Below are 18,795 nucleotides of genomic sequence, written 5' to 3' on the forward strand. Positions count from 1 at the left end.
CACAACACAGTAAAAAAACACAAAAAAACAAAAAGTAGACAGACATATAAAATATGAACAATTTAAAGGGACTATTTGTAACTTTCAGAAATGCTTCTTAACAGCGACACCTGTGGCCGTGAAATCAACGAAAGTCAGCGTCGGGCTCGCGCTTGCACGCTCTAAATATACCTGAACGAGCATCGCTCAAAACAGTGAGGAGACACACGTCAGCTAAAACCACAATATCACTCTATATTTCAGCTGCTTGGCAGTAATGTTAGCTGACCAGACGAAGGTCTCTCCATGAACATGATTTAGATCTGATCCTAGTGTTGGCTTTACCTGCCTCAGTGCAGGCTGAGGCAGCGGGGCTCTGCAGCGTGTCTCCCTGCTCTCTCCGCCCGCAGCCGGAGAGAGCAGGGAGACACCGGCACCCGGTCGGTAACGAGACAATAAGGTTACTCTCTGCAGAGCTCCGTCACTTCACAAGACACGGGAAACCTCTGTTGGTTTGAAGGAGCAGCAGTTATTTCTGCACAAACGTCCCCCGTGCATTCACTAGATATTCTCAGAGCTAAACTAACTCTTCTGCAGTGTGGAGTGAGCGCGCGTTCACGTCTAGAGTTGGAGCGAGCTGAGCGAGAACGCGCGCGCTGTCTGAGTGAAGGCGAGCAGGCAGAGGAGGAGAGGCAGCGGATACACGCGAACGCACATATGCGAGCGCGCATGTGTGCCGACCCGCTACATTTATACGCTTACAAAGTTACAAACAGTCCCTTTAAATAGAAGGAAATATAAAAATAGGAACAGTATAAACAGTAGTATAGTATGTCGAAAAAGTCCTACATTTAAACTATACTATGACTTTTTTTTAATGAAACATTTCGACATATTATATTGTGAATTTTTTGTCCATAATATACTATGATACTACATATAGATAGATAGATGGATAGATAGATAGATAGATAGATAGAAAGAGTGATAGATAGACAGATAGATAGATCATGAGGTTTTTCTCCATATCCTGTCTTACTATGCAGAGTTGATGAGTTTGATGTTTCCTCTCCGTTTTACTCTGAAAGTCTCCGCCGGAAGCTGTTTGCTCTACGTCAGCTAGGTTGTAGCTCTCGGCTCCTCTCGGCTCCTCGGCTCTGCTCGGCTCAGCTCGGCTCCTCTCGGCTCCTCGGCTCTGCTCGGCTCTGCTCGGCTCCTCTCGGCTCCTCGGCTCTGCTCGGCTACTCTCGGCTCCTCGGCTACTCTCGGCTCCTCGGCTACTCTCGGCTCCTCGGCTACTCTCGGCTCCTCGGCTCCTCGGCTCTGCTTGGTGTTTGTTAGCTGTCAGTCGGAGAGCAGAGAGGCGTCTCACCGCGGGACTGAAGGGACAGATCGGAACCTCCTGGAACCAGAACCAGAACCAGAACCAGGACCAGGTCTGGGTGAGTAGACTGATCTCCGACCGGTATACGGTTAAACCCGTTAAACCCGTTAAACCTCCTCAGCTCACCGTGTAACGGTCCTACCGGTCCTACCGGGGCTTACCGGAGCCGTCAGCTGGTAACGGTACCGGCTGAGATGAGGCTCTATCTCTCACACAATATTTAGAACTCATATTTACTGAATGACGTGTTTTAATCTCAGGATATAAAACCGGCTGTATTGTTGTTTTAAAGGATTAATGTGACGTTCTAACCGGAAGTTATAATGTGACGTTATAATGTGATGTTATAACCGGATGTTATAATGTGACGTTATAACCGGAAGTTATAATGTGACGTTATAATGTGATGTTATAACCAGATGTTATAATGTGACGTTATAATGTGACGTTATAACCGGATGTTATAATGTGACGTTATAATGTGATGTTATAACCAGATGTTATAATGTGACGTTATAATGTGACGTTATAATGTGATGTTATAATGTGACGTTATAATGTGACGTTATAATGTGACGTTATAACCGGATGTTATAATGTGACGTTATAATGTGATGTTATAACCGGATGTTATAATGTGACGTTATAATGTGACGTTATAACCGGATGTTATAATGTGATGTTATAATGTGACGTTATAACCGGATGTTATAATGTGACGTTATAATGTGACGTTATAACCGGATGTTATAATGTGATGTTATAATGTGACGTTATAACCGGATGTTATAATGTGATGTTATAATGTGACGTTATAATGTGATGTTATAATGTGACGTTATAATGTGACGTTATAACCGGATGTTATAATGTGATGTTATAATGTGACGTTATAACCAGATGTTATAATGTGACGTTATAATGTGACGTTATAACCGGATGTTATAATGTGATGTTATAATGTGACGTTATAACCGGATGTTATAATGTGATGTTATAATGTGATGTTATAACCAGATGTTATAATGTGACGTTATAATGTGACGTTATAATGTGACGTTATAACCAGATGTTATAATGTGACGTTATAATGTGATGTTATAACCAGATGTTATAATGTGACGTTATAATGTGATGTTATAACCAGATGTTATAATGTGACGTTATAATGTGACGTTATAACCGGATGTTATAATGTGACGTTATAACCGGAAGTTATAATGTGACGTTATAATGTGATGTTCTAACCGGATGTTATAATGTGACGTTATAACCAGATGTTATAATGTGATGTTATAATGTGATGTTATAACCAGATGTTATAATGTGACGTTATAATGTGACGTTATAACCGGATGTTATAATGTGACGTTATAATGTGATGTTATAACCAGATGTTATAATGTGACGTTATAATGTGACGTTATAATGTGATGTTATAATGTGACGTTATAATGTGACGTTATAACCAGATGTTATAATGTGACGTTATAATGTGATGTTATAACCAGATGTTATAATGTGACGTTATAATGTGACGTTATAACCGGATGTTATAATGTGATGTTATAATGTGACGTTATAACCGGATGTTATAATGTGATGTTATAATGTGACGTTATAATGTGATGTTATAATGTGACGTTATAATGTGACGTTATAACCGGATGTTATAATGTGATGTTATAATGTGACGTTATAACCAGATGTTATAATGTGACGTTATAATGTGACGTTATAACCGGATGTTATAATGTGATGTTATAATGTGACGTTATAACCGGATGTTATAATGTGATGTTATAATGTGATGTTATAACCAGATGTTATAATGTGACGTTATAATGTGACGTTATAATGTGACGTTATAACCAGATGTTATAATGTGACGTTATAATGTGATGTTATAACCAGATGTTATAATGTGACGTTATAATGTGATGTTATAACCAGATGTTATAATGTGACGTTATAATGTGACGTTATAACCAGATGTTATAATGTGATGTTATAATGTGACGTTATAACCAGATGTTATAATGTGACGTTATAATGTGACGTTATAATGTGATGTTATAACCAGATGTTATAATGTGACGTTATAATGTGACGTTATAATGTGACGTTATAATGTGATGTTATAACCAGATGTTATAATGTGACGTTATAATGTGACGTTATAACCAGATGTTATAATGTGACGTTATAATGTGATGTTATAACCAGATGTTATAATGTGACGTTATAATGTGACGTTATAACCGGATGTTATAATGTGACGTTATAACCGGATGTTATAACCAGATGTTATAATGTGACGTTATAATGTGACGTTATAACCGGATGTTATAATGTGACGTTATAACCGGATGTTATAATGTGACGTTATAATGTGACGTTATAACCGGATGTTATAAAGTGACGTTATAACCGGATGTTATAATGTGACGTTATAATGTGACGTTATAACCGGATGTTATAATGTGACGTTATAATGTGACGTCATAACCGGATGTTATAATGTGACGTTATAACCGGATGTTATAATGTGACATTATAATGTGACGTTATAATCTGACGTTATAATCTGACGTTATAACCAGATGTTATAATGTGACGTTATAATGTGACGTTATAATGTGATGTTATAACCAGATGTTATAATGTGACGTTATAATGTGACGTTATAACCAGATGTTATAATGTGACGTTATAATGTGATGTTATAACCAGATGTTATAATGTGACGTTATAATGTGACGTTATAACCGGATGTTATAATGTGACGTTATAACCGGATGTTATAATGTGACGTTATAATGTGACGTTATAACCGGATGTTATAAAGTGACGTTATAACCGGATGTTATAATGTGACATTATAATGTGACGTTATAACCGGATGTTATAATGTGACGTTATAATGTGACGTCATAACCGGATGTTATAATGTGACGTTATAACCGGATGTTATTATGTGATGTTATAATGTGACGTTATAGCCAGATGTTATAATGTGACATTATAATGTGACGTTATAATCTGACGTTATAATCTGACGTTATAACCGGATGTTATAATGTGACGTTACAATGTGACGTTGTAACCGGATGTTAAAATGTGACGTTATAATGTGATGTTGTAACCGGATGTTAAAATGTGACGTTATAACGGGATGTTATAATGTGACGTTATAATGTGACGTTGTAACCGGATGTTATAATATGATGTTATAACCGGATGTTATAATGTGACGTTATAATGTGACGTTATAACGGGATGTTATAATGTGACGTTATAACGGGATGTTATAATGTGACGTAATAACCGGATGTTATAATATGATGTTATAACCGGATGTTATAATGTGACGTTATAATGTGACGTTCTAACCGGATGTTATAATGTGACATTCTAACCGGATGTTATAATGTGACGTTCTAACCGGATGTTATAATGTGACGTTATAATATGATGTTATAGCCAGATGTTAAAATGTGACGTAATAACCGGATGTTATAATATGATGTTATAACCGGATGTTATAATGTGACGTTATAACCGGATGTTATAATGCGACGTTGTAACCGGATGTTATAATATGATGTTATAACCGGATGTTATAATGTGACGTTATAATGTGACGTTATAACGGGATGTTATAATGTGACGTTATAACCGGATGTTATAATGTGACGTAATAACCGGATGTTATAATATGATGTTATAACCGGATGTTATAATGTGACGTTATAATGTGACGTTATAACCGGATGTTATAATGTGACATTCTAACCGGATGTTATAATGTGACGTTCTAACCGGATGTTATAATGTGACGTTATAATGTGATGTTATAGCCAGATGTTATAATGTGACGTTATAATGTGACGTTATAATGTGACGTTGTAACCAGATGTTAAAATGTGACGTTATAACGGGATGTTATAATGTGACGTTATAACCGGATGTTAAAATGTGACGATATAATGTGACATTGTAACTGGAAGTTATAATGTGACGTTATAATGTGACATTGTAACTGGAAGTTAAAATGTGACGTTATAATGTGACATTGTAACTGGAAGTTATAATGTGACGTTATAATGTGACATTGTAACTGGAAGTTAAAATGTGACGTTATAATGTGACATTGTAACTGGAAGTTAAAATGTGACGTTATAATGTGACATTGTAACTGGATGTTATAATGTGACGATATAATGTGACATTGTAACTGGATGTTATAATGTGACGATATAATGTGACATTGTAACTGGAAGTTATAATGTGACGTTATAATGTGACATTGTAACTGGATGTTATAATGTGACGATATAATGTGACATTGTAACTGGAAGTTATAATGTGACGATATAATGTGACATTGTAACTGGAAGTTATAATGTGACGTTATAACCGGATGTTCTAGCCGTATGTTATAATGTGACGTTATAATCTGACGTTATAACCATATGTTATAATGTGACGTTATAATCTGACGTTATAATTTTACGTTATAATGTGACGTTATCACCGGATGTTATAATGTGACGTTATAATGTGACGTTATAACATCCGGTTATAACATCCGGTTATAACGTCACATTATAACCGGATGTTATAATGTGACCTTATAATGTGACCTTATAACATCCGGCTATAACGTCACATTATAACCGGATGTTATAATGTGACCTTATAATGTGACGTTATAACATCCGGCTATAACGTCACATTATAACCGGATGTTATAATGTGACCTTATAATGTGACGTTATAACATCCGGTTATAACATCCGGTTATAACGTCACATTATAACCGGATGTTATAATGTGACCTTATAATGTGACGTTATAACATCCGGCTATAACGTCACATTATAACCGGATGTTATAATGTGACGTTATAACCGGATGTTATAACCGGATGTTATAATGTGACGTTATAACCGGATGTTATAACCGGATGTTATAATGTGACGTTATAACCGGATGTTATAATTTGACGTTTTAACCGGATGTTATAACCGGATGTTATAATATGACGTTATAACCGGATGTTATAACCGGATGTTTACGGGTGTGACTGTGGAAATGAAAGCCTTCAAAATAAGAGTGTTTCAGTTGCAGGGAAACATACACCAATAAATGATCAATAATTCGCTGTTTGACACTGAACGTTGTCCCGGTTTCGTCCTCGGATCAGATGTAGGTCAGCTCAGATAAAATGAATAATGAATATAGTTTATTGTCACTAAAGATAACAGATATTTAGATAATAAAATAAAATCAATTAGAATGTGTGTGTAGGCGGGAGGACTCCTGTTATTGGTGCTGTAGTATTAGAGTACTAGCAGTTGTAGTACCGTCAGTAGTAATACTATAATAAACCTCAACCCTCCTCTGAGGGTAATCTGTTGGGGAGGGAGGGGGGCGGGGCTTACAGGTAGACCACACCTGGCAGAGACACGTCTATGTATATATCTATGTCTATGGGCTGCAGGTAGATCCTCTCAGAAACCTACAAATGAATTGATTTGGTAGAATATGATCAGCAGTGTTGTAAAGTAACTAAGTACATTTACTCGAGTTCTTGAACAGGTACTTGTACTGTACAATAGTATTTCTTTTCATGCCACCTTGTACTTCTACTTCACTACATCGCGGAGGGAAATATTCAATGTTTTACTTCACTACATTTATCTGACAGCTTTAGTTACTTTACAGATTAAGACATTCATTTGACATATGAAGAGCTCATAATAAAATATGATGCTTTGATATAAATGTAACTGTTTATACAAGAACAGCTGAAATAATTAGTTAATCTATCAATTAGAAAATTAATAATAATCATTTTAGTTATTTTTTTAAGCTAAAATGCCAAAAACATTTCATGGTTCTCAACTGTGAGATTTTAATTCTTTCTCTTTTATTTATTTAAATGTATTTTAAATACTTTGAGGTTTGTGCTGTTGGTTGGACGAAGCAAACGTTGTCACTTTGGATTATCTCTGATATTATTATTATTTTTTATTGTAAAGCACTATTATTATTATTATTATTATTATTATTATTATTATTATTATTATTATTATTATTATTATTATTATTATTACTCTGGCTCATTGTGACGGCATTTCTTACTATTTTCAGAAGTTTTATAAAGTAAACAAATCAATCGATTAATGGAGAAAATACTCAGCAGATTAATCCATAATGAAAACAATCTTTAGTTGAAGTCACTAATTTAACGGTACTAATAACTGTCAGTGATAATTCTCTGGAAGCTCTAGTAGATGTGATGATGGTGCAGCCGTCTGGCCTCCTCTGGTCTGATGATAATAAACGGACTCCGTTGCCCGTCAGGTTTTACGGGACGATCCTGTTGAGTTCTGCTCGCAGCTCTTGTTTCCATTTAATTTAGTGAATGTCAATGTTTCATTGATCTGCTCTCCACAGTGTGAAAACCCAGACCAGAACCAGACCAGAACCAGACCAGAACTATGGTGACCAAGAAGATACGGACGGAGTACATGAAGAAGTTCAGGGATCCCAAATGGGAGACGTTTTCCAAATGTTACGAGGACTCTCTGAAGTACCGTCTGACCCGGCGGGTGATGGAGCATTCCCACAAGCCCTGGTTCTGGGAGGGCTGGGACAACGGCTCCGACTCCAGCGGCTGGTCCACGTCGAGGCTGAACAGGAACAAAATCGCCCCTCTGTCCCTCCCGCCACCGCCGCCGCCGTCCTCTGAGGTGAAGCAGCTGTTGTCCAGCCCCGGACCGAAACATCCTTCTGAGGACGGACAGACCGGAGACGTGGTTGTAGACGCTGCACCGACCGCAGGTGAGGAGACCGATATCAATACTGACTGATTAACTGATTAACTGATTAACTGATTAAATCATTTATCAAGCAACAATACCAAATATTATAACGCTGGTTCCAGCGTCTCTCTGGTGGAAGTACCCTGAACATTTGAGTCTTTATACCCCCGCGACAACATAGACGGGGTATGTAGCGCTCTGCGTGTCCGTCCGTCCGTCCGTCCGTCCGTCCGTTTCGTTTCCGGAGCAGAGCTCTGAAACTATTTAACTTATGCCCGGTTCAGACTCCACGATATCAGCCCGATTGTAGCCCGACACGGCCGTCGTAGGGGATCGGGAACGATAAACGAGTCGTGTGTGAAACTCGATCCTCTTATCTCGTGTAGTGTGTCATAGTACACGACAACCGACGCCACGTCTGGGACGCCCCACGACACCCAGAGGAAAGTCTAGCCTGTCAGAATTTTTCGTCTCGACACGTCTAGTGGGACATCTCCAACGACGTGTTCCTTTGCGTTGACCAATCAGGTGCTCTCTCCAGCACGCAGTCTCAGTCAGGTCACTTGATAATGAACAAACATGGCGAAAAGGAGGAGTGATGGCGAGTTTGCTGTCGTCAGGTGGGACAACCAAACTGACTGAAGTATGGACAGCCCGTATCGTCCTCTCTGTGGGACCCAGGAGAACATCCACAACCCTTTTTTCTTTCTTTTCTTTTTCTTTTCGCAACACAAGACCGCCAGCATCACACACAACGCTTCTGTCGCCATGATTGACAGTTGCTTCAACCGCCTCCCCGATGATGTCTGAACTCGCGCATGATCGTGGAATACGACGTGCCTCGATCGGTCGTGGTCATACGTGTTGTCTTGCCGGTCACCCACCAAAACACTGCAAGAGTTTATGGCGCTGTGATCGTTAGATCTGACATGGTGACCATCGTCAAAGACCAAAATATCATGTAGTCTGATCCCGGCATTAGGAACTTCAAATATGGACCACATTGTGAAAATCTGGTGAAGGAACGCCAAGTACCGGTCACATGATCGGACCACAGCCAATAGGAACGCTCTCCTGCCTGACAACAGCCATGAGGAGGAGCAGAAGTCTAGTTTTCTCTCAGAACGCTTGGATTATAATATGCTGAAAGGTTATTATGGGATTTAACTCCAATGATGCCAAAAATATATACTTCCTACTGAAGCTTTAATCCAAAATGTTACAAAGCGGGTGTATTGTGTGTCTCAGAGGGTCGATCAGGTTGCAGTTTGAGGACTCTAATCACACCCCGGTTTGGGATTTATTTGAGAAAACAGGGATTCATACGACCGGCTGTACTTTAGTTGGAGAGAAGGTTTCCTGTCTTGCTTCCAGGAATGTTTTGGGATAATCTAACGGAGGCCGGAGGCTGGTTTAACCTCGGGGGACGCCGATGCTAAAAATATTTGGACTGAAGGTTCAGTGATCAGACGGGACGCTTTCCTCCTGTTCAGATATAAAAGACCTATTGTGTCTCATTTCCATGGCATGCATTTCAGACAGGAGAGTGTCCGTTATAAAAGCTCCAGATACAGAATACTTAACAACATATTCATCTGGAAATCAACATATTATCATATCCTGTCACAGTACGCTCTGTCAGAGGAATAAAAACACTAGATTGTAATCTTCTTTCAATCAGATCATCATCAGCATGTCAACGTTCTCTGTCTCTAACCTGCAGCGTTCTCTGTGTCTCTAACCTGCAGCGTTCTCTGTGTCTCTAACCTGCAGCGTTCTCTGTGACTCTAACCTGAAGCGTTCTCTGTGACTCTAACCTGCAGCGTTCTCTGTGACTCTAACCTGAAGCGTTCTCTGTGACTCTAACCTGCAGCGTTCTCTGTGACTCTAACCTGAAGCGTTCTCTGTGTCTCTAACCTGCAGCGTTCTCTGTGTCTCTAACCTGCAGCGTTCTCTGTGTCTCTAACCTGCAGCGTTCTCTGTGACTCTAACCTGCAGCGTTCTCTGTGTCTTTAACCTGCAGCGTTCTCTGTGTCTCTAACCTGCAGCGTTCTCTGTGTCTCTAACCTGCAGCGTTCTCTGTGTCTCTAACCTGCAGCGTTCTCTGTGACTCTAACCTGAAGCGTTCTCTGTGACTCTAACCTGCAGCGTTCTCTGTGACTCTAACCTGAAGCGTTCTCTGTGTCTCTAACCTGCAGCGTTCTCTGTGTCTTTAACCTGCAGCGTTCTCTGTGTCTCTAACCTGCAGCGTTCTCTGTGTGTCTCTAACCTGCAGCGTTCTCTGTGTCTGAACCAGCAGTTACAGAAAACGGTGTGAACGAAGCCAGCGGCGGTTCGGTGACGGCAGCTCTAAACAATGGCGGACCCTCAGAGGACACGGCGACAGACGACGGTCCTGCTGACACGACGTCTTCTGACGGGGAGCCCGTAAACCCGGTACCGAAACGACGTCACCGCCGCCGCACCCCTCGGTCTGAGCCGGGACAAGCGGACGGTTCCCACGGCGACAAACCGGCCGCGGCACGCAAACCGCCGAGAGCGAAGAGCCAACCTCCGGTCAGCACCAAGGAGAAGGAGAACCGGAGACCGTCCAGCCGACTGGACTGGACCGAGAGACGGACGGAGGTCAGGAGGACACCAAATGACGTGAGTGTTTGTCTCACCGAGTAAAAACTTTTGTAAAAACTTTACATTTATTAGTTAAAGGTTAGAAAACCGTCCCGCGCTCTGCACATTACAATCCGTCTACAGGCTGAGAGAGGAAACGTTTTTGGTTAAAACCTGTTCACACGTTGGCTATAAAATAATATTAAAAAACGTTTATATGTGTAAAAAGGTACATTCAGTCCCTTTAAATGTCCTTGTGATGTGTAGCTCACTGCAGGAAGTTAACAGCTTTCTGTTGTGTGCTTCTTTTGATTCACTTTAAATGTAGTTTTATTGAACTTCCCGGGTTTTATTTGTGCCGTTTGTTTCACTGAACGTTTTGTTAATAAATGCCACTTTTTTTGCACTAGTCCTGCTCATCATCCTGGTTTTTCAACCTCCCTTTTTAAAGTGCCACACCAGCTCATCTGCCCCGTTATATGGGGCGCCAGCGCTGCAGTAGTTTGAAATGCAAAGAACCAGGATGTAAAGTGTTCTCAGGAAGCCAGGAGAGAGTTTCAGAGCAGCTCGACCTCGTCCACGGGACACCGGAGAAGTGAAGCCGTGTCACCAGAAACTCTGCACACATTAATATTGAAACACCGGTGTTGCTTTCAGAAACGAATCCTCTCTCTCTCTCTCTCTCTCTCTCTATCTCTCTGGTTTCTCCTCTCAGAGCAACACGTCCGATGCCTGCGTTCAGACCCGGCGGGAGTCCGACAAGCGGAGCTCCAACCCGGACCGCCGGCGGGCTCGGTCGGCCGACCTGGAGAAGACGAGGCGGTCGCAGCTGACGGTGGTGGACGACCGCTGGATGACGGAGTACATGCGCTGCTTCTCCGCCCGGCTGAGGTAGAGACGGGACGACGTGTTTCCTTTACTTCCTCACTGAGGAGCAGATATCAGACGGCGGAACAACGGAGAACCATGTCGTCTGGTTCCAGTCCGTCAGCGTCCTGTAAAGAGTGGATCGCTGCTGTCGAGGGAAAAAAAAACACCCCAAAACTTTATGTGGTCATTTAGCTAAAGACTGTAATTTAATTTAACCTAACATCCATGATAGTAGAACGTTCGGATCAGAGTGGAGTAATGAAGTGAATCCACATTAATATGAAGCTCACAAACAAAGTCTTTATATCACAAATAAGGCCGTCAATCGATATATTTAACCCTCTGAGACCCGACGTGACAGTCTGTCAGAGGCTCTAGTAGTTTTAAAGGTCCCATATCAGCTCATCTTCAGGTTCATACTTGTATTTTGTATTTCTACTAGAACATGTTTACATGCTGTAATGTTCAAGTAACCCTTCATTTTCCTCGTACTGTCTGCCTGAATATACCTGTATTCACCCTCTGACTGAAACGCTCCGTTTTAGTGCATTTCAATGGAATTGCAACGGAATTGTGTTGCTAGGCAACAGCTTGGGTCCATGTTTACTTCCTGTCAGCTGATGTTATTTACATACACTGCAACAGGAAATAAACTGGGACACATTTAGAATGTTAACATTTAAAACCGTGTAATGGTCTAAGTATTGTATATTTGTGACATCACAAATGGACAGAAATTCTAACGGCTTGTTTCAAACGCACAGTTTCTGAATACGGGCTGTGTGTTTTTCCGTAAATTGAGCGTTTTGATAGTTTAACAGTATTTATATAAAGCACTTAAACCTGCTTTATAATGTTAAAGACGAGAAAATCTCACTTTTTACAATATGGGACCTTTAAAGCTAAAGTAGTGAAGCTAGTTCACACAACACAAGTGCTCGCCTTCCAATCGGCGAAAAAAAAATGCAAATTCTTGCAGAAATCTCCAAAATGTCAAAAGTTTTTGATCCCAAATCACAGCATGGCATTTTCTCTGGTGTTCCTCAAGGTCTTGGTGTCTTAATGTGGTATTCTGGAGGATTATTGATCATTTTTATCAATTCTCCAGTGGTAAACAAATGGTTAAATTTAGCACCAAATCTGTGGAACAAATGGTATCAACCCAACAACTGATGAGACATAATAGAGCATGGAGATGACCATCAGATACTCCTATCATCATGTTCTAAACCCTGATACACTTTTAATATGCATTTTGATTAACTAATTAATGTTTATTTCTGATTAATGACCAGAACATCTTGACCCTCAGTGCTGAGCTGCATCTCAGATTAATCTTCAGGTTCTCAGCTTTCAGATGATGTTCACCACTTCTATGTGACATCTACTGTTGACCTGCTATCTCCCCCTAAAGACCCCCTAAAGACCCCTGGACCCTCCTAAAGACCCCCTAAAGACCCCCTGGACCCCCTAAAGAAGACTAGAACGGGTCTATTGAGGGTCTCAGAGGGTTAAAGAGGACGTATTATTATACTACGACTACTTCCTCCTAAACTACACTAACTGTATATTGGGGTTGTTTGCAGTATGATGCAGAGGTCAGGGGTCAGAGGTCAGAGGGGTTATAATTTACTGCCCAGGTGATCTCTACTTGTGATGTGTAATCGGGGTTCAGGTTTAATGAAACCTGGATGAAAGTGTGTTTTTCTCCCGACAGCAGCGAAACCAACGGAACAGTTTAGTTCTTCATGTCTGACGGACTGAAGTCGGTTTTCTGTGTTTGATGACGAACAAACATCAGAAACTCTCTGAATGTATTTCATTTCTGAGCATGAAAGTCTCCAAACACTCTGCTGTGCTTTATTTATGTATTTATGTATTTATTAACGTTCAGTTCTCTCTCACTGAAGGCAGCTGTGTGCGTGTTTATAACTCATAACTCAACGGACCAAACTGGAGTATTTTTGATATTTGACTATTTTGAATCTCAAATTTAGATTAAAATAAACTCCACATAGAAACACCAGATTTATCAGATAAAGTTAGTATTTAAAGTATTTTCAGAGTAGAAACTATATTTAAGATGTGCTACCTTTATAATAATAATAATCTACTGGTTTACATTGATTTTAATAAAGAGGAATAATCTGCATGGTGCTCTTCTGTTAACGACTAAAACTCTTAATTCTCTTAATTAAAACTCCAACGAGAGGATCTGAGCTGAACTTTTTGGGGGCGATTATGCAAAAGTAAAGACTTAATTTAAAGACGTGTTGCTTCAGGAGAAGTTTTAAATAATAACTTTGTGAGATTAATTCAAATGAAACACAATAATATTGTTAATTTATGTTGCTTAAAGGTGCTGTTGATAACAATCATAACATTCAGCCACTACATGTCTCCGTTTCCGTCCCCCGTCTCATTGCGTTCACTTCACAACAAGTCGTTGCCGGACATTTACCGTTAATCTCAGACATTTATCTGTTTTTGTCCACGCTAACTGAAGACACGTTAACTGAAGACACGTTAACTGAAGACACGCTAACTGAAGACACGTTAACTGAAGACACGCTAACTGAAGACACGTTAACTGAAGACACGTTAACTGAAGACACGCTAACTGAAGACACGTTAACTGAAGACACGTTAACTGAAGACACGCTAACTGAAGACACGTTAACTGAAGACACGCTAACTGAAGACACGTTAACTGAAGACACGCTAACTGAAGACACGCTAACTGAAGACACGTTAACTGAAGACACGTTAACTGAAGACACGTTAACTGAAGACACGCTAACTGAAGACACGCTAACTGAAGACACGCTAACTGAAGACACGCTAACTGAAGACACGCTAACTGAAGACACGTTAACTGAAGACACGCTAACTGAAGACACGCTAACTGAAGACACGTTAACTGAAGACACGCTAACTGAAGACACGCTAACTGAAGACACGTTAACTGAAGACACGCTAACTGAAGACACGTTAACTGAAGACACGCTAACTGAAGACACGCTAACTGAAGACACGCTAACTGAAGACACGCTAACTGAAGACACGCTAACTGAAGACACGTTAACTGAAGACACGCTAACTGAAGACACGTTAACTGAAGACACGTTAACTGAAGACACGCTAACTGAAGACACGCTAACTGAAGACACGTTAACTGAAGACACGCTAACTGAAGACACGTTAACTGAAGACACGTTAACTGAAGACACGCTAACTGAAGACACGCTAACTGAAGACACCGACGTCGTTAGTAAACTTGAATTTAGAAACTTTTTCAGGAACTGATGAAGTTTTTCCCAGAAGTCTGAACCTCTGGACGCCTCCAGGAACATTTTCAGTTCACAGTTTAATGATCTTTAACAGTTATGATTAATCTGAATTTTTTAATTTTCTGTCATTCGGACACTTTAGGAACTCCAGAATAATCTTTATAAAAGCTCAAACTCTTGGGAATAATTTCGTGAATTTTGTTTCAGAAAGTTTTAGAGAGTTTTACACCTTTATAGAAACTGAGTTTTCTTTGCTAATATCAGGAACATCTCTATAAACTTCTCCCAGAAGTCAGTAAATCTTAGAACACAGAACCAGCGGCGATGAAGGCCGACTGTAGCGTCGCCTCACGTCTCTTTTGTCTCGACCAAAAAGTTACACTCGAACACACCGCAAAGACGACAGCCGGCGGCCAACTACCACGTACGTTCTGTTACTGCGTGAGAGGAAATGACTCTCCTCACCAGCAGGGGGCGGTAGTCTGTATTCATCATTCAGAAAGGGAAACAGGGAGAGCGAGGACGGCTGTTTCTCTTCTCCTGCACTGATTGGTTGAAGCTGAACAGCCAATCAGAGCGACTTCTCTCACTGACGAGCTCCGCCGCCGATTCAACATGTTGAACGGTGACGGACACGCCGTAAAAACTAAACCAACACTCACAGACGACCTCAAACTGTCCAACGGCCGACCGTCAGCTCGCCGTTTCAGGACCTTTAAGGAACTTCATTTTTTTATAGAAATCCATTTTTGGAAAATGTTTCAGTAAAATGTTTAGGAGCTCAGCGACGTCGTTAGAAGACGGAACCAAACGTCAGATATCTTCCACAGATATTAAACAAAACATTCATTTTGGACCCGCCAACGTTTTTTAAATGATTAATTCACAATCATATTTATTCCAGGAAAAGCCAGACTGTTATTCAGCGACTTTCTAAAGTCTCTGTGGATGTTTTATTATTTAAAAAAACAATATTCATCTACAGAAAAATGTTGTCAATAAGACCTTTAAAACAGCCGAAGCTCATTTTGCTTCATCAGAGTTTCCGTCTCCGCTAACGTCGTAAAGAATTAAAACACTTTTATGAAACAGAACATTAATATTCAGAGCGGAGTCACTAGTTAAAGCTCATAATGTGGTGTATTTAATGAGTTTTGTAATTGTTAAGGTCGTCAGGATGAACGTGGTTTACCGCCTCAGTAACGCTTTAATTTACACTGTTAATAATAAAGTTTAACATTTATATAGAAATGAATGTGCTTGAACGTCAGGACTCCGTGAGATAACTACTGGTACGTAATTAATAAAACAGTTAAATAACAAATGAATGTTTAAATGTCAATAATTACTCCAAATGACAGAAAAGAAAGTTAATTGTGAATTGAGGAATAAAATAATCACATTTTTCTGCTCGAAATCTTGAAATCAGTTTCAGGTTAGGCGTTTATCTCCAGAGACGTTCACGTCAAATAAAGTATAAATTTCATTTGACGTTTAGATTTGATCTGTTTCCATCGAATCAAACTGACTCGTGCTTCACCAGTTTGTTTTCTGACTGTTTGATGGAACTAAAACAAAAGATTGTGAACTCGTGGTGACGTCATCGTCGCGTCCCGTGACTCAAACCGAGGGCTAAAGTTCATCACGTGTTCGACGTAACGGGGACGTTTTGTGAGTTAAATACGTTAAAAACTGAATGCATTTAAATTCACTGAGAATGTTTATTGATTTTTAACGACACATCTTCTTCGGCATCTTCTGAAACTTTGGCAGCTAAAAATAGAATTTAAAATCAGTAGTAAATTAAGAGTTGTGTGAGTTTGCAGAGCGGAGACGGTTCAGGTCTTCAGAGGGGCTGAAGGGGTTAAAGGATCATGTGATCACAGCTTTATGAATCCAGAAATGAAACATGGAGTTAAATATTCTCAGATAGTGAAGAGATTTCCACATTTACTCTGAAACCTCTGAAACCAATAAATATTTTATCATTCGGAAAAATAAAATCTAAAGAAAATACATTTTGCTTTCTAAACGTAAACACAGATATAATACTGGTGTTTTTAAAATAAGTAATACGATGATGTTTCTTTAAATAAAATCCCTTTAAGAGAATAAACAAAGTTCTGATTCTCAGAAATCGTCTCAGGTAGAAAGAAGTCGACGTTAAACTGAACTCGTTCAAACTTCTCAATATTTTCAGAACCGTTGTGCCGTTTCTTTTTATTATTTTGGGACCTGATGAGTCGATTTTTGAGAGTCCGAACGTTTCAGACAATCACCGGGAAATATTTGAACTTTAAGATAAAAAAAAGGTAAATATAATATATATATTTATATATATTATATGTGAGGAGTTTGTGAAATGCACTGTTGGAGAAAGTGACTTTTATTTGCTTGCTGTATCTGAGACAGTGTGCTTTATTAGTATTATTATTATTATCATACGTTTGAATATTTCATCTTATTTTATCTCCAAACCACGTTTACATTTTTGGTCACTGTATTTGTATTTGAAAACATGCACAATTATATATATTTACATCCACTTTGCTGTGAATAAATCTTATTTGAATAAAATCTGATTTGAATATTCATATTTGTTTCTGAAATTATTGGAATATGGAATAAAATCCCAGTTTTATCTACATCATCATTTATTTTATATTTTTTATTAATTTATTTTATTATATTATTATTTTTTATTATAGTTATATATTTTCAAATTAAGTCCTTCAGTGGTGGAAGAAGTATTCAGTTCCTTTACATAAATAACAGCAGTAATACCGCGCTGTACAAATACTCTGTTACAAGTCAAAGTACTGAAATCAAATACTTACTTTAGTAAAAGCACCAGCATCAAAATAAACTTAAAGTACCAGAAGTAATCATTATGCAGAATCAATATATAATATATTATTGGATTATAATTATTGATCCATTAGCTAATCTATAATAATAAATCATTATTTGTTTTGTATTTATAATCTGAATCTGTAACGGAACGGAATAAAACGAGTCAGAAGCACAAGTTTTCTCTTTGAGAAGTATAAAGTTACTTAAAATGGAAATAACTCAAGTACCTCAAAATGATACTGAAGTGCAGTACTTGAGTTAATGTACTTAGTTACTTTCCACGACTGAAATCCATAAACAGGTTTTAACGAACACTAATCGATCCGTTCAGTCGGGTTCTGGAAGATGACTGACGATGCATTCAGGGGTTCACAGAGAAATCAGAGATTTAAGAGCTGCGATATCTCGGAGATGAAGCGTCTCGGTTCTGCAGGCTGGAGGATGAAAACCCTTTAATCCAATCAGAGCGGCTGTTCAGACGGTCGACGGGTTTTAAATGAACAGCTCGGATACGACGGATGAGTTATTATTTTAATTATAAATACAAATTCTGTTCATTTTTACCAAGTTACTGGTGTATGATTTATTATTTTAACAATAAATAAATATTCAATTTGTATAAAAAAAATTAAAAAAAATATTTATTTGTTACATTTTATTTTACAAAGTTTCACCGTCATCAAATAAACACTAAACGATGGTATATTTAAAGGAGCAGTCTGTAGCAAAACGTACAATAATTCCCTCTGAGATGTGGTGGAGGAGAAGTAGAATTAAAGTAAAATCTAAATACTCAAACAAAGTACAAGTACTTCCAAATTGTACTTAAGTACAATACTTGAGTAAATGTTAGAGCGAGGACACAGCGGTGCTGTAAAGGTGAATGTTGGTCAGAATCTCAGTCCGGAGATAAAACACGTATTAAAATGATGCATCAACAGAAGGATGTGCTTAAAGGAATAAACTAGCAGCTGGTGTT

General features: G+C 39.1%; 1 protein-coding gene across 5 annotated transcripts in view; it reads left to right on the forward strand.

The window, feature by feature from the left end:
* Nucleotides 1-1,285: 1,285 nt before the first annotated feature.
* Nucleotides 1,286-18,795, forward strand: part of ccsapa (centriole, cilia and spindle-associated protein a) — a 157,368-nt gene continuing 139,858 nt past the window's right edge. For 2 of the 5 annotated variants that reach the window (XR_012593409.1, XR_012593408.1), the window contains exons 1-4: nucleotides 1,286-1,421; nucleotides 7,829-8,215; nucleotides 10,472-10,842; nucleotides 11,519-12,672. Coding sequence is in view for 3 of the 5 variants with exons in the window: in XM_074631302.1 (XP_074487403.1) it covers nucleotides 7,873-8,215; nucleotides 10,472-10,842; nucleotides 11,519-11,698 (894 nt within the window). In the remaining 2 variants the exon portion in view is untranslated. Of the gene's footprint in view, nucleotides 1,422-7,828; nucleotides 8,216-10,471; nucleotides 10,843-11,518; nucleotides 13,826-18,795 lie in introns of those variants that run through there. The other 3 variants (XM_074631302.1, XM_074631303.1, XM_074631305.1) reach the window with 3 other exon arrangements.

This window comes from Sebastes fasciatus, chromosome 3, assembly GCF_043250625.1.
Source record: "Sebastes fasciatus isolate fSebFas1 chromosome 3, fSebFas1.pri, whole genome shotgun sequence".
Lineage (NCBI taxonomy): Eukaryota > Metazoa > Chordata > Actinopteri > Perciformes > Sebastidae > Sebastes > Sebastes fasciatus.